The 24211-nt window shown below is 37.0% G+C and overlaps 1 protein-coding gene across 3 annotated transcripts; it reads right to left on the bottom strand.

Annotated features, from left to right (window-relative positions):
- Positions 1–3087: 3087 nt before the first annotated feature.
- VCAM1 (vascular cell adhesion molecule 1) lies at positions 3088–22774 on the bottom strand. 3 transcript variants are annotated; one of them, XM_063624356.1, is made up of 9 exons: positions 22539–22774; positions 21714–21989; positions 18787–19107; positions 17230–17496; positions 12748–13023; positions 10602–10922; positions 9440–9706; positions 7347–7613; positions 3088–4011 (listed from the first exon to the last, which is right to left on the bottom strand). In XM_063624356.1, the coding sequence occupies exons 1-9, from the start codon at positions 22600–22602 to the stop codon at positions 3851–3853; spliced, it is 2220 nt and encodes a 739-aa protein (XP_063480426.1). In that variant the 5' UTR covers positions 22603–22774; the 3' UTR covers positions 3088–3850. The 3 variants fall into 3 exon arrangements, with proteins under 3 accessions (XP_063480426.1, XP_063480427.1, XP_063480428.1); XM_063624357.1 differs by having other exon boundaries at positions 21900–21989; positions 22539–22712; XM_063624358.1 differs by lacking the exon at positions 12748–13023 and having other exon boundaries at positions 22539–22712.
- Between the last annotated feature and the right edge of the window lie 1437 nt (positions 22775–24211).

Here is a 24211-nt window from a genome sequence, read left to right as displayed (position 1 = left end):
TTAAAAAAAATGAAAATACAGCCGGGCGCGGTGGTTCACGCCTGTAATCCCCAGCACTTTGGGATGCCGAGGCGGGCGGATCACGAGGTCAGGGGATCCAGACCATCCTGGCTAACACAGTGAAACCCCGTCTCTAATAAAAATACAAAAAATTAACTGGGCGAGGTGGCGGGCGCCTGTAGTCCTAGCTACTCGGGAGGCTGAGGCAGGAGAATGGCGTGAACCCCGGGGGGCGGAGCCTGCAGTGAGCCGAGATCGCGCCATTGCACTCCAGCCTGGGCGACAGCGAGACTCTGTCTCAAAAAAAAAAAAATGCAAGCCACTGCAATTACTGAAAGAAAACATTTGCTAAATGTATATTTGATAAAGAATTTCTATTCAGAATATGTAAGAGAACTCTTAGAATTCAATAAGAAGACAAGCTGATAAAAATTTGGGTGATGGTTTTTAATAGATGCTTCCCCAAATAAGATATATAAAAATGATAAATACATGAAAAGATGCTCAATCTAATTAGTTACTGGGAAATTGAAACAACAGTAAGACACCATGACCCAATACTAGAATGGCAAAAATTTAAAATACAAATGCCAAGTGTTTATGTAGTTGTAGAGTAACTGGGACCAAATCCTAGGTCTGTCTCTTTCTTTCTCTCCCTCTCTCCATATATACATATATATATATCCACATAAATATCTGTATTTAAATATTTATACCAGACTTATTAACAATAACCAAAACTCATAAACAACCCAATTGTCTACTGATGACTAGATAAATAAGCTTTACCATAAGCATTCAATGGTATGCTCTAACAATAAAAAATAACAAACCGTTGATATACATAATGACATAAATAAACCTCAGGAGAGTCGAGCTAAGTGAAGGAAGACAGACGTAAAAGACTATATACTCCCCGTCTCTACTAAAAATACAAAAAATTAGCCGGGCGTGGTGGTGGGCGCCTGTAGTCCCAGCTACTCGGAGAGGCTGAGGCAGGAGAATGGCGTGAACCCGGGAGGCGGAGCTTGCAGTGAGCCGAGATCGCGCCACTGCACTCTAGCCTGGGCTACAGAGCAAGACTCTGTCTCAAAAAAAAAAAAAGACTATATACTGTACAATCTCATTTACATAAAATTCTAGAATAGGCAAGAGTATAGTGACAGAAAACAGATTGATTTTTGCCAACGGCCAGAGGAGGTGGTGGGTGGGGAGATTCACTGCAATGGAGCCTGATGGAAATCTTAAAGTGATTAAAAAAAGTAGTATTTGTTGATTGTGGTGGTAGTTAATGAATTTTATTGTATGAAAGTTATACCTCAAATAAATATAATTTTGAAGATACTACGAATAACAGTATAAAAATCCAAACTCCATAGAAATAAATTTTTAAAAGGAATAAGGCATTTATGAAATTAAAAAAAATTTCTGTAAGACATCAAAGATAATCTAAAAATAATAACTGTACTTTGTTCATGGATTAGAAGACTCAATGCTTTAAAAATATCAATTCTATTCAAAGTGATCTATATGTTCAATATAATTTGAGTTAAAAATCTTAATTTTTTGTTCTATATCTTAACAAAATGACTTTAAAATTCATATGGAAGTTCAAAAACTAGAATAATCAACAGACATTTATAAAAAGAAATATATATGAATTTATGAATATAAATATATAAATTCATATATATAATGAGCTTTTCAATAAATGGTATAAGGACAATTGTTTCATGCCCACCCTGCGTTGTATAAAAAATCCATTCCAACTATACAGCCATAAAAAAGAACGAGATCATGTTCTTTGCAGAGACATGGATGAAGCTGGAGGTCATTATCCTTAGCAAACTAACACAGAAAACCAAATGCCACAAGTTCTCACTCATAAGTGGGAGCTAAATGCTGAGAACTCATGGACACATACAGGGGAACACACACACTGGAGCCTTTTGGAGGGAGGAGGGTGGGAAGAGGGAGAGTATCAAGAAAATCAACTGATGGGTACTAGGGTTAACACTTGGGTAATAAAATAATCTGTACAACAGACCCCCATGACACAAGTTTACCCATGTAACAAACTTAAACTTGTACCCCTTAACTTAAAACTTAAAAAAAATCCATTCCAAGTGGAGAAAAATGAATGACCTATAACTACACAACACAAATGTATCACGAAAAACATAACTTTGAGTGAAAGAATAGTTACAAGGCAAATGTATAATTGGATTGTATTTATATAAAATGCAAAATCTAGCAAAACTAAGTAATGTACTACTTAAGGATACACAGACAGGTATAAAACCTCCAATGGGGCCAGGCGCGGTGGCTCACGCCTGTAATCCCAGCACTTTGGGAGGCCGAGGCCAGCGCATCACGAGGTCAGGAGATCGAGAGCATCCTGGCTAACACAGTGAAACCCCGTCTCTACTAAAAATACAAAAAAATTAGCGGGCGTGGTGCCGGGCGCCTGTAGTCCCAGCTACTCGGGAGACTGAGGCGGGAGAATGGCGTGAACCCGGGAGGCGGAGCTTGCTGTGAGCCGAGATGCGAGATGGCGCCACTGCACTCCAGCCTGGGCGACAGAGCGAGACTCAAAAAAAAAAAAAAAAAAAACCTCCAGAGGAAGCATGGAAATGATCAATGTATGATTCACGACATTTATGGGTTACTGCTCAGTGAGGGAAGAGTGTTGCCATCACTATGTGGTATATAAAAGGCTCTGAAGAATAGCTATACTATCTCTTGCTTTTAATGTTCTGTACACAGGTGTTCATTTGTTGCCCATTAACATGTGCATGTTCATCTGCATTAAATCTTTTCGTGTATATTTTTCTAAATTAAAAAATTGCAGATTCCAAGGACCAAAAACCAGACATTTCTATTCAATATCTTAGTCTGGCACCAAGAAATCTAAATTTTTATCAAGTTCCTACAGTAATTTTAATAATAGTAGTCTGAGGGTCACATTTTGAGTATCTATATTATTTCCATAGTTTGAATATTTTACTCTTGTAACTTGGCATTTCAGAAAGAGCTACAATGTCAATCACTAAAGGAGGCAGTTTATAATAAATAAACATACAACCGTTCTAATTCCAGAAATTATCACTTTACTATACAAAAAAACCTAAACATTTACAAAACAAAATAAGAAGTTGCATTTTTAGGCCACATTGGGAAAGTTGCACAGGAGTCTGATGAACAAACTTCGTGAAACATCTCCGTACCATGCCAGTACTATACAGAGAAACCCAGTCAACCATTATAGCATAGGTTGAGACATTTAGTACCTGAAAGTCAACCCAGTGCTCTCTTTGATTATTATTTGTCTATAAAAATATAAAACCTGGCATCTTTACAAAACCTGAAATTATTGTCAATAAACTTTACAGGAATGAAATCTTGTTAAAGGGAATAAAATAGAAGAAAGGTGACAAAGGTCAGCTATCAGTCCATATTAATGTGAAATTTTCCTAACATGCATTAAATTATAATAGTCAGTCCAAGAAACACTAGTTATTTTAACAATCTAAATATAGAATGTTGCTATTTTAAGCAATCTTGCTATGGCATAATTTTATTTTACATATGTACAAATTATGTTATTGTATATACAGATCAAGGAACTCCTCCAGTTCTCTCATCTCAATGGCAGTTACTGTTTTTCAGGCAGCAAGTTTTCCTTTGACTTCTTGCTCACAGCATGGGACATAGATGGGCATTTCTTTCCAAGTTCAATACATTCAGGGAAGTCTGCCTCTCAGCTCATTGTTTTTCTCATGGAATGATGAGCAGTATCAAGGATTTGCACAGATAAATAGTGTCTCCAGTTGAACATATCAAGCATTAGCTACACTTTTGATTTCTGTGCTTCTACAAGACTATATGACCCCTTCATGTTGGCTTTTCTTGCAAAGTAAATTATCATTCCAATGGCAGGTATTATTAAGGAGGATGCAAAATAGAGCCCGAGAAGCTCAGGAGAAAAATAGTCTTTGTTGTTTTCTCTTCCTGGAAAATAACAAAATGGATACAATTAATGTCTAGTACAAAAAGATAGCATTTAATAACAACAGTTACATGCTTTTTTATAACAGTACAACTAGTTCTCCAAAGAGAAGGGAATCAAAGCAGTGATAAGGACCATCAGGACCCAAGATGCATATTTCTCCGAATTATCCAAATAATCAGTTGGTGGTTGCTATGGTCATGATGGATCAAAAGACGATAGTTGTTGGCTTCCACAAACTTGGATTCAAATAGATTCAGGTTCAGTTGTAAAATGGAAGGGAGGGTACAAGTTTTTAGGGCTCTTTGAACAAGAACAGGAATTGGAGAGAGGCACTTGCTTTGGGAAATAAAAATATCTGCTAAAGAACTGGGACTCTGATGACCATGAATTGAAATGATTAATCAGTTCTCTAAGAAAATCCTTATAATATGCAGAGTGTGACCATTATAGCTAAATGCCACAAATAAGATCGTAAGAGAAAAAAAGAATTTTGCCAATGGCTTTTTCAGAGATATATAAAAGTTTCTATGTTTTTTATGTCAGAAATAGGGCATATTAATATGTTTTTCCTCTTCAGCATTTATATCATCTTTTGATAAACTGGAGTTCCTTGGACGGTATTATGTTACAGCTTAAATGTTTCTTAGAGGCATTCTCTGATCTGTATCTCCCTCATTCTAAATTAAGAACCTCAACATATTCTCAAAACCCACTCGTTTTCCCTTCAAAACCCTTATCACAGCTTTTAATTAAACATTTATCCATATAATTACTTATTAAGTTTAGTTCCCTCCCCTAAGCTATAAACTACATCAAGACATGTATATCTATTTTCTTTTTAGTCCATCACTGAACAGCCAGCACCTGACTCACTGCTTGGCCTAGTTGGCACCAAAAAAATATTTTTTAACCACTAATAACACTTTTTTCTCTCTACATTTTGCTTTTGCCATTTAATTGTAAATGGAGTACAGTAGGTAACAGCATTCAAAAACTTTAAAATTAGCATTCTTTCTAATCTGCTAAAAAATCGTCTGCCAGCTGCTATACTGTTTAACATCTTAACTTTATAAGAACGCCTGAAGAAGACTCACTTCTGTTTATACTTTGCACAGCATCATGTCACCGCACAAGTATCAAGTTTCACCAAGTGGCATATACATTGTCTCAGTCCTGGCAGAAACTAGAGATCTGACTTTGGTGATTACTACATTCTTTCCAGAGCTTTCTAATCACTGGAGGTCAACCAAGTAAAAAGAATCACGAGCATCAGATGACGTGAAGTCATTTTTTCAAATTATTGAAGAGAAACAGTTCACCCTAAGCATAATGATAATTGCCTCACTTTTTGACTTTCCCTTGCTAGAGCTGAGCTAGTCAAAGTATAAGGGTAATATTTGAATGGGATGACCACCAACATGATTATGGATAGGCATCAATATTGATGACATGCTGAGAAACAGAAATACTATTTCTATTTCTTTTCTTTCTTTCTTTTCAATGTAACATATATTATCTTTTGCCTTTCAGTCTTCCCCGCAGGCATCGGCAGAAAAATACAAATTTGCTGCCAAGGTAGTTGCCAGGGCAACCTTCAAATACAAGTTTCTATTTGTTGGATAAACACTGAATATCTTTAAAAAAATCCTGATGATTTCTATTAATGGAATACATTCAAGCTAAGACAAAATGAAACAAATAAAAAATCCAGCCAAATGCAAAAGGAGTCTAGTTCAAAATACCCAGAAAAATGTCCATTTTTTGGTCTTCCTTAAAATTTAGCTAGTTTAAACTATATTCAGTTTGGGGGCATGAGTTTCTAGCTGAGTGCTTAATATTCTTTGATTGTTCATTTAAATAATGAGTAAAAAGTAGCAACTGTGTAAGTGGCTAATTTGATAAAGCAATTAGAAAATAAAGCAATGTGTGTGAGACAGAGTTCAAAAGTAGAGAAGCAGGTTTGATGTGTCTTTAAAAGATCACAATTAATTAACAAAAGAATTACAGAAATGTTAGGGGACCAATTTCCCAGGGCTAGGCTTAATTAAAGGTGGCCCAGAGGCATTAAGGACTAAAGAAAATAGGGATGAATAAATTCAAATTCAACCTACTCATAACTGAAATTGCAATCTGTCCAGAATCATCCCCAACCTCATTGGAAGCACTGATTACATATACCCCTGAATCATTTTGAGTGACATGATACAAAGTAAATGTTCCCTTCTTTGAACACATAATAACTTCATTGGCTAGATCAACTCTTTTCAGGATAATTACTGCAGGTGGATGACTAGAAGTTTTATATATAATCGTGATGTTTCCCCCTTCATTAACATTTCTAGATGGATGTATAGCTATATAGCTATTGTCATGTTTTGAGGAGGTACTGTGAAGATGGAAAACATACATACGGTAAGGCTTGCCATTTTGAGAAATTAGGGTAGACGAACAAACATTTTACCTGTTTCTGATGTGGATTCAAATTTTCTCTGCATTGACAAGTGATTGCTCATTCCAATAGCCAAGTGCCAGACCTCTTAAGACCTGGCATTTATTTGCAGTCCTGTATGCACTCCACCGCCAAGTATGGCCTCCATTACACAATAGCAGCTAATTGGTGTGCAAGGGGTGTGATACTGATCAGCCAAGGCTGATGTATTTTGCTTACACCAATAAGATCAGCAAATCCTACCTACTGTGCATTCACAAGAGGGCTTAGGAGATTAAGGGGCCCCTGAAGTTTCTCCAATGAGGATACTGCTCCTCTCTTTCTCTGTCCACCAGAATAGAGTAGGATGGCAAGTGGGTTGGAATTTTAATGAGGCTTTTCGATAGTCTAGAGATTTTTTTATGTTTTTCACGATCAAGTTTACTATTCCCAATTATTATCCTGAAAACAGTCAATCCAGAATATTGCAGTTACTCCATGTTCAGAAAATAGTGTTTCCTTCTGGTAGAAAGGAAGAGGGTCTGGATAGAAGCCTTCTTTTTCAATGTGCCAATCCTACTTCTTTAGTTTCCTTATAACCTCCAGGGAGAAGGTTTGAAAATATGGTTAAACATTTAGCAACTGCAAGACCTCAGAGACAAATGATAAACTGTAAACTGAAAAAAAGCAAGCAGGAATTCCTCACTCACGAATGATTAATGTCAACTTCCTGGCTAAACTTTATAGGATAAAGCAGCTGTGCTTGATTTTTCTAAGAACCATTAAGAAATAAACCACAGCTCCATTTTGCCAACTCATTCGTCAAATATTGGAAACTCTTAGTAATCCTTGGAACCTCTGAACTATTACCAAGAAAACAAAAACAAAAACTCAAAACAAACTCACCTTGAACATCTAGTGTTAAACTTCTTAATTGTGAGCCAACTTTGTTTTTAGATTCACATTCATATACTCCTGCATCTTTCAACTGGGCCTTTTGGATGGTATAGGCGCCATCTATAGATTTTAGTACCGTGTCTCCTGTCTCTGCTTTTTTCTTCAGGATTATCCATGTTTCTGGAACATTTCCACATGTACAAGAGATGATGACAGTATCTCCTTCTTTGACACTCTCAGAAGGAAAAGCTGTAAGTTTTATGTCTTTTGGAGTAACTGTAAAGAGAATTTAAAAGGCATCTCTGATTGAGTGAAATATAAACCATTCCATATCAATTTAGTGACATCAACAACAGCTTCCATGGAGCTATTTGTGCTTAGTGTTTGCATTAAATGTTAAGAAGGGCAAGTAAAGAAGTCAAGCATTGCTGGATTGTTGGAAATGATCATGTTTTAACTAAGACAGTACATGGCTTATGCTTCTTTCATGTTCCTTTATAAAATTATTTACCCAGCCTAGCACAAAGAATAGGTGTTTGATATGGTTTGGCTCTGTGTCCCCATCCAGGTCTCAACTTGAATTGTAATCCTCGGTTTTGAGAGAGAAACCTGGTGAGAGGTGACTGGATCATGGGGGCTGTTTCCCCCATGCTGTTCTCATGACAGTGAATGAGTTCTTATGAGAACTTTTGGTTTTAAAGTGTGGCACTTCCTCACTCTCTCTTGCCTGCTGCCATGTTAAGGTGTGCCTTGCTTCCCTTTCTCCTTTGCCATGATTGCACATTTTGTGAGGTCTTCCCAGCCATGTGGAACTGTATTAAACCTCTTTTATAAATTACCAATCTCAAGTAGTATCTTTATAGCAGTGTGAAAATTGACAAATACAGTGTTTAATAAAGAGCTATAGAATTCAGATGTGAAATAGAAACTTAATTTTTTGTAATACCGTTTTGCAAAAATTTCCTTGAAGTACAAAGGCCTTTACAGATTTCTGAGTTTTGAGTTAGATCCTTCAATCAAGAAGTTAAGCTGTACAGATGTGGCTTTTTCACTATCCTTAACAATACTACTGCCATTTATTAAGTTCCAAGCACTGAGCTAAGTACTTGACATATAACATCTCTATTAATGCAACAACTGCTGGAGGCAGGTACCATATCACCAATTTTTAATCCCTATTAAGGTCTTCTATTTTGTAAGTTGATTTGAAATTCTTTCCCCATCCAAGGTCACGGCAACCATCCAAAAGGTTTTTTTGTTTGTTTGTTTGTTTGTCTGTTTTTTAAGGATGTGTATCGCCTTTCCAATATTCTTCTTCTAAAATACAAATCTTATTGAGTTGAGATAACAAGAAAGTCACTAATATCTTAGTGGGAATAATGCCAAGGGGTAAGAGAGGAAATGACAGCCTTGGCAAAGAAAAGAACCCTGCTACCCAAAAGGGACGGGATAGAGGAAATCCTCATTGATCACTTGATGATTTTGCTCATAACTCCGTATGGCTTCAACCTGCGAACTAGGAATTGTCTTGTTCTCAATCTTGGGTCTCCATCCTAAAGAGAAGGGGCCTAGATCTGTTGACTTAATCTACTTTAGTGGTTCCATGCTCTCAGGCTGATGAGCCAGAGGACAGAGTCACAGCTACTCATAATCTCAGAATTTGCAAAAGACTTAAGTGCCAGCTTAGGCTTCTAAGCAAATAATACTGGCCATCTTGTGAGATTGCCACTCAGAGTTCAATTCAGCCAGATATGGTGGCTTTAATCCTACATAATTCCAAATGCAGGTATTCCTCATCCTATTCTTATTTCAATACCATAACCACTGCCTCATAAGTGTAACTGGAACTTCTGACACAGGTCCTGAAGGCTTGCACTTCACTTGAGTTTAAAAGAGTCTCAGGATAAGAAACTTGTAACAATTCATGAGAAAGGACAATTTCGGGAGATTTCTCCATACATTGGAAACATCATAAACTCTTCGAAACCCTCAACACACTTTTGTAGTAAAAATTTTGTTTTCAGAGAAGACTTTACTCATAATCAGTAACATAACCAAAAACATTACTAGCAAGGATAACTCATTACTCACACTCTGCTCACCTTGGATAATTAATTCCACTTCCTTTCTGCTTCTTCCAGCCTGGTTAATTCCTTCACATATATAAACCCCAGAATCTTCCATTTTTGTAGAAATTAAGGTGAGAGTTGCATTCTCAGAAAAAGGCTGTAGCTCCCCATTAGGGAGCTGCCTACTCCACAGGATTTTCGGAGCAGGAAAGCCGTGGCTCAAGCATGTCATATTCACAGAACTGCCTTCCCCCAGGATGGAGGAAGGGCTGACCAAGACGGTTGTATCTCTGGGGGCAACTGAAAAGGCAGAGATGCTTGTTAGCTTGACCTGTTATGCCCTGAGTTCCAAAGAGTTTTAATAATGTTGCAAAACTGGGCTATGGATTCAGCAGACTCAAACAGTTTATAAACCTTGATAATTTACCACGAGAGGTTTTGGTCCTCATTTACTTTAGCTGATACCAAATGACAGAGTAGAACATGGACACGTAAGGGTGTTTTCTAATGGAAGTAAGTTCAGTATATACTTCCTTGCAACCAAAGAATGACAAGGGTCAATGATAGTGTGTACTGCCATTTATAGTAGAGTCAACATGACTATGAATTATTTGAATCTCCTTCTGTGAAAAGATGTGGTCTCTTTTTCCACCCCTTGAATCTCTAGGCTGGCTTCATGACTCACTTTGACCAATAGAATGTGGAAGAAGAAGTAACACTGTAGGACTTCCAAACCCAGGCCTTGAAGAGGCTGCTTTCATTTACACCTTCTTGAAACACTGAGCTCTGGTGAGTAAATCTAGGCTACTGTTCCTCAGGGTGACACCACATAAAGAGAGGCCAAGTCATCCCAGATATGGCTCCAGACATGTGGGTGAAGTCATCTGAGACCAGCCAGCCCTGCTAACCTTACTGAAAATGCACGAGTGAGCTCAGCTAATACCATATTGAACAGAATAACTGCCTAGCTGGCCCCTTCCGAAATTGCCTACTCAAAGCATCATAAGCCAGTAAATAGTTACTATTTTAAGTTTAGGGAGGGTGATTTGTTACAATCATCATTATTTTGAAATTTCTTTTCAGTAATGTTTTTTCTCCACAGAAGTTTTAACAATTAACCTTATGTTAACTATTGCCTGGCAAACACAATAAAGAGACAGGTATTAAACTGTAGATACTTCACATATGTACTTACCATTGACATAAAGTGTTTGTGTACTCTGCCTTTGTTTGGGTTCGAATTCCATGTCATCAATATGTAACTTAGCCTGACAAACAAGAGCTTTTCCAGTATCTTCAATGGTAGGGATGAAGGTCATTTCCAAACTTTTGTTCTCTAGAGATTTCATATCCGTATCCTCCAAAAACTCTATATTCTTCAGAATAGTCTCCCCCTTAAGTAATTCAATCTCCAACCGGTCAAGGGGGTACACGCTAGGAACCTTGCAGCTTACAGTGACGGGGCTCCCACCAATGAGGTCACCACTCATCTCGATTTCTGGATCTCTAGGGAATGCTGCAAATCGCAAGCAAAAACGATTTTTATTCTTCATATTCAAGGAAAAATTGAGCTAAGCTTTATTAAATGTAAAGGCCTAAAAATGACAGCTTTAAGTCACCTGGGATAGAATGACTGTCAATATATAAGTAATGACAGTATTTATAAATGATGTATTTATGATATTATATATGAATAATGTTAGAAACAAAAACTACTTAGTATGTCCAGTCATTGAGTAATAAATTTTCACTTACTTTTTTTCTTCTTAATATGCAATCTTGCTGTGTGCCATGGCTTGATCTTTTCTAAGTACACATCAGCTTCCACCATCTTATTTAGTAAGTATATATTTCACGTTTTAAAATTTGCCATATTATGTTGAATACTTACTGTAAACTAGTCCCCTAATATTCATTATCTCAGTCTTCAAAGCAGCTACATAAAATGGGTATTACTTATTTTGCAGCCAGGAATACTGAAACATATAGAGGCTAAGAGACTTTCCTCACACATTATGACTAGTAAGTCACTGAGACGGGCTGAGAATCCGTATTTCTCTGACCTCAGAGCCCAGCTTTGGTTTTACAGAGCTGTGCAGTCTCTGAGTATCAAATAAGACAAACAAGGAAGTTCTCAACTTAGTTTAAATTTTAATGACCAAATTTAGGTAGCAAGTTTTAAATATTTCTCAGATAATACTTGTAATCAAGAAAAGAACTGCCTTAACTGTATTCTTTATAATACAGTACAAATCAATAAAATGAGACTAAAATAGCTTTAAGGGCAAGAGTAATGCTTAAACATTTTTTTTCCTTAACCAAAATGTTGTTAAAGTGATACATGCTCAAATATTTCTATGTTGCAATAAGACTCCACTGCTGGTTCTCATTTCTGCTGGGAATGTGCCTATCTCAGCAGATCATGGACTCTGGGTAATATGATAATGCAAATAAAATTTATCTTTCTTTGGAGAGACCCAAATCCCTTTACAGGCATACTCTAACTCATTCTGAACGAAATCCTGAAGGGTAACACAAGTTTGGGCAGGGTTTCTGGTAGAAAATCTCTATCATATGTTCTCTTGAGTTCTACTGAATAAAACAAGGCAGAGTGACCCCCTCAAAAAAAAATAACTTTATGGTCACTTTGCATATTTTGTTCTTCATTCAGTATGGACTGAGGAACTCCAGCAATGTCAAGTTCATAGAGATTTGAGGTTGCAAAGAATGTTTATTAAGACAAAAGAAGAGTGAGAGAAAGTGTAGTATATGTAGGTGGCATAAATCAACGTTAAGATCTAGCACTGCTTCCTGATTCTGCTCTTCACCTGAGCCACTGCCACTGACCATCCCCATCTCCAATCTAACTTCTTATCTTTAATTTTGGCTTCCTTCTGCTTCCTATTCCCTTATTTTTTTCCCATCCTGCAGACAGCTCTTCAAATGTGCCTTTAAAACAGTGCCTTAAAACAGTTTAAAACTACTCATTCCCAACTGGAGTAGCTGAACGGTAGTCACCTCCACTCAGTCCTCTGAATGGACACTGACCCCAATGCACTCACCTCCAGCATGGAGTGTGTTCAAGTGCATGATGAGAGAGTATTGACAAGGCATAAACCAAGGACTGTGGGTGCTGTGTACATATGTAATATGTACTTAAGATTTAGGCTAATTATGTTGCATCAAACCATTCTGATTCAGATTTAGGAACAAAATTCACAACGCTAAATTCCTTTTCTAAACATAAGGATCTCATTGCACTTAACAGACTTGCATTCTTTTTCTTCCAATACAACTGAAAAAAAAAAAAAAGGCAGTAAACAATTCTGAAAACCACTTACAGTAGAGCTCCACCTGGATTCCCTTTTCCAGTTTCTTATGTCCACAAGTCACTGTGCACAGGTAAGAGTGTTCGTTCTCAAAACTCACAGGGCTCAGGGTCAGCGTGGAATTGGTCCCCTCACTCCTCACCTTGCCGCTCAGAGGGCTGTCTATCTGGGTTCTCCAGGAGAAAGATGGGGACTCACAGCCCATGACACTACATGTCAACAGGACGGAGTCTCCAATCTGAGCAGCAATCTGGGGTCCAGGGGAGATCTCAACAGTAAATGGTTTCTCTGGGACAGAGATGGAAAACAAGATGAAAAGAACATAAGATTCTTTTCTTCTTTCATCACATTCTGACATATGATCTTTATTTTTCCTGATTTCCTTTCAGCTAATATCTATGCCAAGAAGAAATTACTCTTTTCCACCTTGGGACCATCAGAAATGAGACCACATCTTTTAAGAATGAAACCATGATAGTTTGTTGATTCATTCATTTAACAAATTGAATAGATAAAAATTTGTCAAGAGAGGTTGCTATCTCTTCACAGCAATAATAGTCTCTGCTCAAATGTAGTTTATCAAATCACTGTAAGAATGAACAATCACTCAAATAATTTTTAAGTGGTTCTTGTGTGTCAAGCACTATCTAAATTACTATATATATATATATATATATATATATTCTCATTTAATCCTCACAACAATTTTGTACACTAGTACTATTCTTTCTTCTTTGCCTTCTCTTTCTGCTTCTACTCTTTCTCTTCCTCCTTTTCCCCCTCCTTTTTCTTCTTGAGGAAATTTAGGCTCAGAAATGCTAAATAACTTTGCCCAGTTTGCAAGTAGCAAAATTAGGACTTGATGCCAGGTGGGTCTGATTCAAGATCCCAGCTTTTCAGTTGCTACAACTAAATCAAGTCATCCTCATATGGAGATAAAACGATCTAAAAGAGGTACTGGAAAAAGCTACAAAAAATGTCTTCTAATTAGATATAATACCCACAGTGGACAAGCATTTAGAGCTTCTGTTCCAATAATACAGTTATACCATCGAAAGTCACATAGCATCATCCTGAAATCAAAGTCAAAATCTAAGCATTAAAATGACACATAAGTCACCTCCAAAATTTGCCTGATGCAATATAAAAATATTTTACAATTAATTCAGGGTCTGAAAGCTGAGATGTGAGGGCAAGCTCCTAAGACTCAAATACCCAGGAATGCTCTTTGGCCATCAGCGCTATCCCTGCTGGGTGCATGGGCTTCTTTTGAATGACTGCTATTTAGGGAGAAAGGGAACACCACATCTTGGCTCTGTTTCCCTGAAGAAACTGGCAGTGTTTGGGCAACTCTTAAAGCAACAGATGAGACCCCCCCATAAAAATCACTGAAATCTTACTTGTAAATTACAGGCTTGAGGTAAAAGAAAGAAATCTCAATATATAAATAATCCAAGCATTATATTTTGCATAGTTCTCATCTGTGCCATAAGTTATTTTTCTCAATACGTTTGTCTAATCGTGACATCTTAGTATTTTCTGAAGAAAATTCTCCTCAAATTACCTCAATAAACTGATATGCTATTAGATTTTGAAAGAGAGCTCATTCACAAAAACGACCAGAGCTTCTGAATTTCTTACATGCTAGTGTGAGAATGAGGAACTTTTAAAAACAGATCCACTGCCTGTCTGTGAACACTTCTCAAGTCATTCTTTACAGTGGCCACATGTATTGCCATGTGAACCTGGAACCATTGGAGGGGTAACTCTTTTAGGTGGCTGAAAGTTTCTCTGAAAGTACTTTCAGTACTTTAGGCCAGTAGTATCCCATGTGATGCAAAGTGCAAAACAACTCTCTCCAGCCCCAAAATACATGTCCTTTGTACACTGAAATAGGATACAGTTTGTTATGGAGTGGCATTATTCCAGGGTGAATGATTAGCTTTACACACTTTTATTAGTATAACATCTTTCCTGGTCACTTGAGAATGCTAACCTAACATCCAACTGAGATAATCTACTCATGGTGAGTTTGATTTTTATTTTAATCATCCAAGTTTAAATACCATGCTTTCACATTTTAAAAATTTGTGTTGAGCTGGCTATAGTGGCACGTGCTTATAATCCCAGCTACTCAGGCAGCTAGGGTGGGAGGATCACTTGAGCCTAGGAGTTTGACTTCAGCCTGGGCAACATAGCAATATCTGATTTCCTAAAACAAACAAACATAAGACTATGCTGCCCATGTTTATAATCTATTCATTAATTCAGCAAACATTTACTGAACATTTATTATGTGTTAGGTACTGTGCTAAGAATCCAAACATTCACACACACACCGAATTCCTGATTTTAAGGAGTTTACAGATTTTTAAAAAATTAAATAGAAACAGGAGGTCTCACTATGTTGCCCAGGCTGGTCTTGTACTCCTGGCCTCAAGCAATCCTTCCACCTAAGCCTCCCAAAGTGCTGGGATTATAGGCTTGAGCCATCGTGCCCAGAGCAGGAATTTACAGTTTAGTGAAAAGACACATTTAGAAAGATATACTATTTTGGCTCTTACTAAGGAATATTTGAGTTACCTATTTATATGCCTGTCCTTCCTTCCTAGTTTGTATGCTCCCCTAGGGCAGTTGTCATATCTATTTTTCATATCTGTACCCCCAGTACTAAGTACAATTCTTGGATTCTTGGACAAGGGCTCTTAATATGTGTTGAACTGAACAGAACTGCATACATGACTATAAGGAGTGTTGAGCGTACACGAAGGAAAGAATATGTAGTTTGGTCTGACACAGTCTGGAACTGGGAGGCTGACATGAGCTTCGTATTGGAGAATGGCTAAGATTTTGCCAGATGAAGGAAGGAAAAAGGCCATTTCAGGCAGAAGGAACAGCATAAGCAGAGGCACTGAGTCATCAACAAAGCTGCAAAGGTAGTTTCTGACCAGATCATAAAGAGTTCTGTGTGACAGTTTTAAGAAATGTGATGGAAGTTATAGAAAATGAGCAGCTTTTTGTTTAAGGTAATAAACCCTGGTAGCAGTGCAAAAGATTGATTATATTAGGGACAGAATGTTAGCAGGGAGACTATTTAAAGATAATTAGCCATAAAATATGTGAAATATTATTCAGCCTTAAAAGACAAAAGAGGAAATTCTGTCATTTGCAACAAAAGGGATGAAGCCAGAGGACATTATGCTAAGTGAAACAAGCCAGGCACAGAGAGGCCAGTACCTCCTGATCTCACTTATATGTGGGATCTACTTCTAAAGTCATAGAAGTAGAGAGTAGAATGGTGGTTACCAGAGGCTGGGGCGAGGAGTGGAAGGGAACGAGGAGATGTTGGTCAATGGGTACAAAGTTTCAGTTAGACAGGAGAGTAAGTTGTTGAGATCTATTGTACATCATGATGACTATAGTTAATGATAATATAGTGTATATTTAAAAATAGCTAAGAAAGTGAATTTCAAATGCATCACCACAAAAGAGCAAGTGAGGCAATGGATATGTTGACTTGACTTAATCATTCTACATTGTACACCTATACCAAACATCACATTGTAATCTATAAATGTATACAATCATGATTTATCCATTAAAAATATTTTAAAAAAGAAATAATAAAGACAATTAACTATAAAATTAAAAAGGCAAAGGAGTTTTCATTAAAATGAACCTGTATAAAAACCATAGTGAATGCAACTAAAGAGCTATTTAGCCCCAGGAAAAGTATGAACTATGCTGAGCCTGGGTTTTTAATAGTGTTGTGGTAAAGATTAATGAGATAAAATATATAAAGCAGAATACAGAATTCCTGGGAAATATTAGGTGTACAATCAATAGGCGGTGTCATTATTAATCTCTGGGAGATTCCACTCTCTTATCTGTAAAATGAATACAAAATACTTACTTTTTAGTTACTTCTTGAGGATGGCATATGGAAAGTGCCAGAAACATATGTGGTGTTTAGCGAATGCTGTTATGTAAGAATATCTTGCAGGAGCCCAAGTGAGAGATGATAAACTAAGGCAATGGCAAGTGGGGTGAAGAAGAGGTCATATTCCAGGGAGCATTTTGAGGTAGAACTGACAGGATTTAACAGCATGGAATTGGAACATGAATTTGGGAGTAATCAACATATTGTAGTCCAATTCTTGGGAGTCTAGCGTGAGAACAGAAGAGGACCCAAGGGTGTAAACCTGAAAATACCAGTATCCGAGGGGTAGGAGGAAGAGAGAAAGTGAGGGGATGAAGCAGAGAAAAAGTGATATGAGATGAAAAAGAATCAGAAAAGCAGAGCCATGGAAACTCTGGGAGGGAAGACTTCCAAGAAATACTAGTAAGATAAACATATATTTGTGCTAAAGGATATGACAATCAGATAGGTCATCAGTGAAACTAAGGGAAGCAATTTCATCATTGAAGCTGTGTGACTATTGCTCAAATCCCACTGACAGCACCTTTATCATTCCTTTTTCATATTCTACTCACCTTGAACAATTAATTCCACCTCTTTTCTGTTTTTTCCAATCAAATTAACTCCTTCACACACATAAATTCCAGAATCTTCCATCCTCATAGCAATTAAAGTGAGAGTTGCATTCCCAGAAAGATGCTGTAGATTCCCATTATCTAATTTCTTACTCCAGAAAATCTCTGGAGGTGGTAGACCCTCACTGGAACAGGTCATGGTCACAGAGCCACCTTCTTGTAGCTTTGTGGATGGATTCACAGAAATAACTGTATTCTTGGGTGATACTGAAAAGGCAAAAAATAATATTAGCAATTGCTAAGCATCATCCCAGTGCAACAGAGGTAATGTATTTCTCTTAGACAGTATTTATGTGCTTCCACCAATTTGACGAAATTACTCTGCCAAATTAGTATAAAGAACTGCTGAATCATTCAAAATAGTCTATCTAGTTTCTGACTAAACTGATCAAGTTTAGTTGACATTTCATATTTTTCAGATGGTTATAGATACTCAGAAATTAAGAAGAACCATGTGGCTTAACCTCCCACTTAAGGGTAGGAGTCCCATTTAAGCATTCTTGCCAAGTGCCCATTCAAGTCAGCTTCAACATTTACTGAGAGAATCAACTCACTATTTTCCAAAAGAGTCAATTTGATTTTTGGACAGCTCTACATATTAGCACATTTCTCCCTACTGAGCTGAAATCTTCTCTCTATACTATTTTAAACATATTGACCATAGTTCAGCCCTGTGCTGTTACAGAACAAGGTAAATTACTCTTTCATATAACTGTCTTTCAAACGCTTAATTAGAGCTCTGTTTTCCAGGTTTTGTATTCTCTTTGGAAAAATATCCTCTATCTTGACTATTCTTCTCAAAATATTGTTAAAATCCTTCCCAGCTCATTCTCTTTCAGCTAAACATGCCGTAGTTGGCAATACTCCTTTTAAATGTGGTGCCCAGTGCAGAACATAGCATTTTAATCTAGAACAGAGCACAGTGAGCCCACTCTTACACAACGCTGGGACTACAGGACTCCCACAGATCCCGTGGCAGTATCAGGGAGATTGGAGGCAATCAAATCCCAGCATTTTTCCCCTGTCCAGTGCACATATGTATGTATGTGCATATGCATACACACACACACACATACACACAGAGAATAAGTGATCACCTTGTCAAGTTTCTATACCTGTGCAACTAATATTTCAAGGCGTACTATAAGAGTTTACAAAACAATATTAAAATGTTTTATCATTTGAGCCTATTTCCCACTACCCAATCAGGTGATATTACGATTCCCTTTTTATACACTGGGAAATAGAGAAATTAAGTAACCCAAACTCACACAGTTAATAGAGCCAGAAATTAAGCTCAAGCCTTCTCAGTCCAAATCCAGTGTTCTTTTCACTGAATTATACTATTGGCAAACATTATGTTCTGAATGAATACAAATGGAATACAAACTATATACAAGTTTTTTTTTTTTTTTTTACTTTTCTGCCAAGTTTATTGCTATACACATCCAAGGTGGGATTCTCACAAAGACTGGAACACATCACACAAGTACTTACTGTAGACTTGCAATTCTTTTACAGCCTGCCTTTCTGTGGGCACAGAATCCATTTCCTCAATGCGTAATTTAGCTCGGCAAACAAGAACTTTTCCAATATCCTCAATGACAGGAGTAAAGGTTACTTCCAAACTCTTGGTTTCCAGGGACTTCCTGTCTGCATCCTCCAGAAATTCCTGACTCTTCATGAGATGATCTCCTTTCAGTAAGTCTATCTCCAGCCTGTCAAATGGGTATACATCAGCAACCGAACACTTGACTGTGATCGGCTTCCCAGCCTCCAGAGGGCCACTGAAATGAATCTCTGGATCCTTAGGAAAAGCTGAAAAGGCCAAACAAATACATGGATGGGCTTTTTGCTCACGTGATATAAGGTCTCTTACTGCTTTAACACAATACAAATCAAGTCTAGTGTTTTTGTTAATACAGTCTTAATACAACAGAATTGTTTAAATAGCCTTTCATGATTGAGGTGAGTTCAAGGCACAAGAATTGGAAGCAAACATTTTTTACAACATTATTCAATTCTAATCCTGTATATATTAAGAGTTGCATGTTATTACAGTAAAATAAAGGAAAAAAATGTTTACATTGAACCTTACATGTGGCTGTCACTGTGCTATAGATTTAACATGAATGATTTCATTTTATCCTCACAATAACTCTAGGAGATAGAGATCACATTTCACAGAAAAGAAGACTTGGACTTAGTACATTTACATAACTTGTCTAAGGTCACACACCTAGTAAATGGTAAAGCTGGGATTTAAACTCAGGATTTCTATTACTCTGTTTTGCTACTACAGATTTACATTATGTTACATCACATTTTCTTATTATAGTCAGGGCAGATATATTTCCATTTTACAGATAATGACCGTAAGGCTTGGAATGTCATTGCAAAGAATAGCTATTGTCAAGATATTCTAAGAAATGAAAAGACCAACTTCAAGTAATTAGCTTCTGAAAATGGTGCCTCTGACAGGAATTCATCCACCAGAAAGATACATTTGTGCAATCTTTATGTTCTGGAACACATATTTGCCTCCTGAAATGCCTAACTCACTATCCCAACAAGTGTTCCATTGAAGCTTCTAGTACAAGGAAATACACTACTTCACATGGCCATTGCCTCCTTTGCAAGAGTTACCTTTTTCATTACACATTATCATGAAGTAACATATTGGTGGATTCAAAACTCTGTGTAGCAAAAAGAATACAAAGGTCTCGACTCTAACCACTATTACAATCAAATGTGGAAAGGAGACAGAACTGTTATACATAATGAGAAACAGACACGCTTGGAGAAAAACCTCAGGCAAGATAATTAAAACCAGAAGCGTCTTCATTTCTCTTTCTTAAATCTTCAACTATTTGGTACAAGTGGGCAAAAGACAAAGGAGCTGGAAATGCTTTGCTATGTGAAGAAACATGGTATTTTTCATTTTTCCAGCAATAATTTCTGTCCCTCATATTCTGTAAGAAATGTTCCTCTAATCCACACAGTTTGATGTCACGTAACATAAGAACTTGCTACTTTTCCCTGTATTTACATAAGGGAAGCTTTCAAGGAGCTCGGGAGGCTGCACAGACATAAACTATGCACGTACAACCAGCATAATTGAAAGCAGCCAGCCAAGCGCAGTTTCTTGGGAAGCTTGAGCAACACGTGCAGCTTGTTGCAGAATCAATTAAGGTTACTGGGAAAAGTTGGGCTCCAGTACAATAGAACGGAACCAAAGTAATTATAATCAAATGAGGTCTTCATGAAGACATGACCATAAATGGGTTCAGTTTTTTAGAAAGAGAGGCCATCAGTAACAAAAGGTAAATGATTTATGTATGTTTAGTTTTTGACTCCTCTTGCTAACTTTGTTTGCTGAATGGAGAATGGAGTGGGATGCATTTTGGCAGGCTGGTAAACTAGGGACATCCACTCACTTGCATGAGGCAAATCTAATTCATTATATAAATATCTTTGAGGTTGAGCAGTTAAGCACCAAGGCTTCATGGCACCAAAAAAATAAAAAATAAAAAAAATCCTAAATGTGTCAACATCAAAGTCAAATGAGTGAAACGTTTGCAGATATTAACAATTATGTCTAAGGAGAACACTTTTATACTAATATCTATTACTAATTATAGATCTACTTAATGTTTAAACTAATTTTAAGCATCAAATTGCATAAGAATAAATGAATAGAAAATCCCTGAAGGATGGAATTCATAAATCAATCAGACACATAAGCAAGTAAACATGTAAGGATGTAATCAAATGGAAATATTTTTTAATAAAACAAAAAGAACCTTAGAAATGATCATTTTACAGCTAAGGAAATCATAGCCCAGAGAAGTTGAGTCTTTTTTTTTTTTTCTTTTTAAAGACTTCACTTATTTTTTCAGCTTCATTTCTTTCTTAAGCTCTTAATTTCTTAAGTTTCTGAACTGTATTCCCCACATATATCAATTGACTAGGATGGCAAAGTATAGAATATGCCATATTTATTCCTCTAGTGAAGGCAAAGGGAATAGCATTTGATGCATTTTGTAATTCTGTGTTTGGTGTGGCTCAGCTAGATAGATGAAAATGTACCTTTGTTTTACCTAGGATGACTTTTAGGCCTGAAATGCCAGTCATATTTGTCTGTTTTCTCTTAATATATTTAGTACTCACTTCAGTATGATCTTTTCTTTCTATCCCCATGGTCACTGCGTTTGTGGCAGAGGTAGAAATAGAAGCCAAGATTTGGATTCCTGCTCTCTCTCATGTTGGCCTTAGCTGTCCCTAGCTTTCCTGATGTTGTGTGTTCTTTAGCCAAGAATCTGTACATGAATATCCATTTTAAAACTTTTTTTAAAAATATCATTTTTAAAAAGTAATTTTAAAACAAAATTGAGAGAAAAACAAAGATTTTCTAAAGCACTCACAGTAGATCTCCACCTGGATTCCTTTTTCCAATTTCCTAGATTCACAAGTTGCTGTGCACAGGTAAGAGTGTTCGTTCCCAAAACTAACAGGATTCATTGTCAGCGTAGACGTGGTCCCCTCATTCGTCACCTTCCCATTCAGTGGACTATCTATCTGGGTTCTCCAAGAGAAAAATGGGGACTCACAGCCTGTGGTGCTGCAAGTCAATGAGACGGAGTCACCAATCTGAGCAAGATATCTAGATTCTGGGGTGGTCTCGATTTTAAAAGCTTGAGCTGCAAAAGCAAAAAAAAGACAGAAGAAAATTTACCACTAGTTTGTCTAGTATTCTCCTCCTTCTTCTCTGTATAATGTCTAAAATATGATCAGACTTATCTCTTTCCTAAGCTGCTTCAAACTAACTGCAAGGTAGCCAAAAAGCACCGAAGTCACTGCCAAAAAAGTTTATGGAATCATCTTCACTAAAGAGAATTCTCAGTTCCAACCTTGATGCCCGTTTATCAAAGCTGTTTTGTTATTTGCTAAGTTTGACCTCATGGTCAAGTATAGGAAACTAAGGAGACGGACCAACTAGAGACAGAATCCAAATTACTCAATTGCCTTTGGAAAAAAAAGATACCAAAAACATCAATTTTCAGCTCTATGACAGTACAATGGTATACAGCAAAACTCAATTGCATATTAAAAGTTAGGCTAAATTAACTTTTCCTACTGTTTAAAATCCTAGTGTCTTTACTTCACTACTGTTGCAAAACTGACTGAAGCCAAAACCAGGGCTAAAATTGAATGCTAACATTTGAAACAGATGAAGGAAAATAACTTACAAGCTGCAAACATTATCCAAAGTATATTTGAGGCTCCAAAGATCACGGCCATCTTCCCAGGCATTTTAAGTTGCTGTTGTGATGAGAAAATAGTGGTTCCAAAACCCTTATTTGTGTCCCACCTGTATGTGCCTGGGAGGGTATTCAGCTCCTGAAGCCAGTGAGGCCCGATGCCGCGGAGTGAAATAGAAAGTCTGTGCTTTATAAAGGGTCTTGTTGCAGAGGCGGAGGGAAATCCCTTCAAGGGGAAACCCAGGGCAGAGCCAGGGAAAAAAGTTTAGTGGACACCCAGCCAAGTTTCACTATTAACCCCTTCCGTTGCTCTCACTGCTGAAGCTCCTCTCTCTGTCCTGGCAAAAGAAGACATTTCCAAGACTATAAAATACAGGCTTTTCCTCATCTTCGACTCCAAAAGGCTATCTTTACTGGAAAGATAAAGGACAATGCTGATTGCAGAATGAAGCTTTCTGAATCCAATGTGGGTTAAGGGGGTGGGGAGAGAAAAAAAGGAGACAGAGTAGTAAATTCTACTCTGGTTTTTGAACTGGATAAATAACGACTATGTCATGTGAATTGATTTTCTCCATCAAGGAAATATGTTTGCAATTCTAAAAGAGATTAATTTTTTCTTTCAGAAGAGAAAGGAAAAAGTTATTTCTTTTGCTGAGTCATTTTTTAAAAAGGAGACACCATAACTTCTTAGTTTTATACTTATTCATAAAAACAGTTCTTTTGGCAACAAACATCAACTTTCTGAAACTATTTTCTTGAGTGAAAGTAAAGGAATATAACTGAAATTGCTGCCAAAACAAGGGAAATAATTTTTTTGTTGTTTTAGAAAAATTACCAATAATTTGGTTAAATTGCTGGATAATTGAAATTTTTTTGCATACTTAAATGCAAGTGTATGGAATCCATCTGAAGTGGCAAATCTCTTGGGCTGTGAGATTTAACCACAAACCCAGTTAAAAAATTAAAAATAATAGGTTTTTATTATAGGGAAGGGGGCAATAACCAACTTTATGTTCCTTTTCCCCCCAGTAAAGTGCCTTTTTAAAAAAATCCCGATTAACTAACTGGCTTAGCTTTGCACACACATAGCCCAAGGCCTTGCAAAATGCTTGCCCATCAAAAAGAAACCGGAATAGCCACTTCCTTATATTAAACACGTGAGGTCTATCTCCCCCATTGGATCATCAGTTCCTCTCATGGTCAGGACCAGTTCTTGTTCATTGTTGTATCTACTTCTACAATATCTAATGCATGATTTTCCACTTAGTGGTTACAAAGAGTGCAATAATAAGTGTTATACATTTGAAGATGGAAATTCTAAATACTAGCAATAATATGTAAATATGGCATGAAAAAACTGTTAAATTCTACAAGAAAATTCTAAAGCTCAGAGGCTCACTGGGATGTGTACAATAAACTTGTACTATATAACATTTGTACTCTGTAACAAAGGCCATAGCTGAGGTCTGGAATCTATAACTGTCCCTATCTGGTTGGAGAGGCTTCTGGACCTCCTCTTGGATACTGATGTGGCTCCCACTAAAAGACAAGGAGGGAAAAATAAGTTGGAGATGCTGTTCTATGGTGAGGGGATATATAGGTATGACTTCACCTACCAAATATCTAGGGATCAGAAAAATTGATTCAGGAAATATTAGCTT

This window comes from Symphalangus syndactylus, chromosome 12 (assembly GCF_028878055.3).
Source record: "Symphalangus syndactylus isolate Jambi chromosome 12, NHGRI_mSymSyn1-v2.1_pri, whole genome shotgun sequence".
In the NCBI taxonomy this organism is placed as follows: Eukaryota; Metazoa; Chordata; class Mammalia; order Primates; family Hylobatidae; genus Symphalangus; species Symphalangus syndactylus.
This window is presented reverse-complemented; position numbering and strand designations above follow the sequence as displayed.

What these genes read in the sequence shown, in the direction of transcription:
- VCAM1 (XM_063624356.1), bottom strand. Translation starts at nt 22,602, where the DNA reads ATGCCTGGGAAGATGGCCGTGATCTTTGGAGCCTCAAATATACTTTGG. An exon ending in TTGGATAATGTTTGCAGCTT is followed by an intron (nt 21,990 to 22,538) that starts GTAAGTTATTTT and finishes TTGCTTTTGCAG; the next exon opens with CTCAAGCTTTTAAAATCGAG. An exon ending in AATCCAGGTGGAGATCTACT is followed by an intron (nt 19,108 to 21,713) that starts GTGAGTGCTTTA and finishes TGGCCTTTTCAG; the next exon opens with CTTTTCCTAAGGATCCAGAG.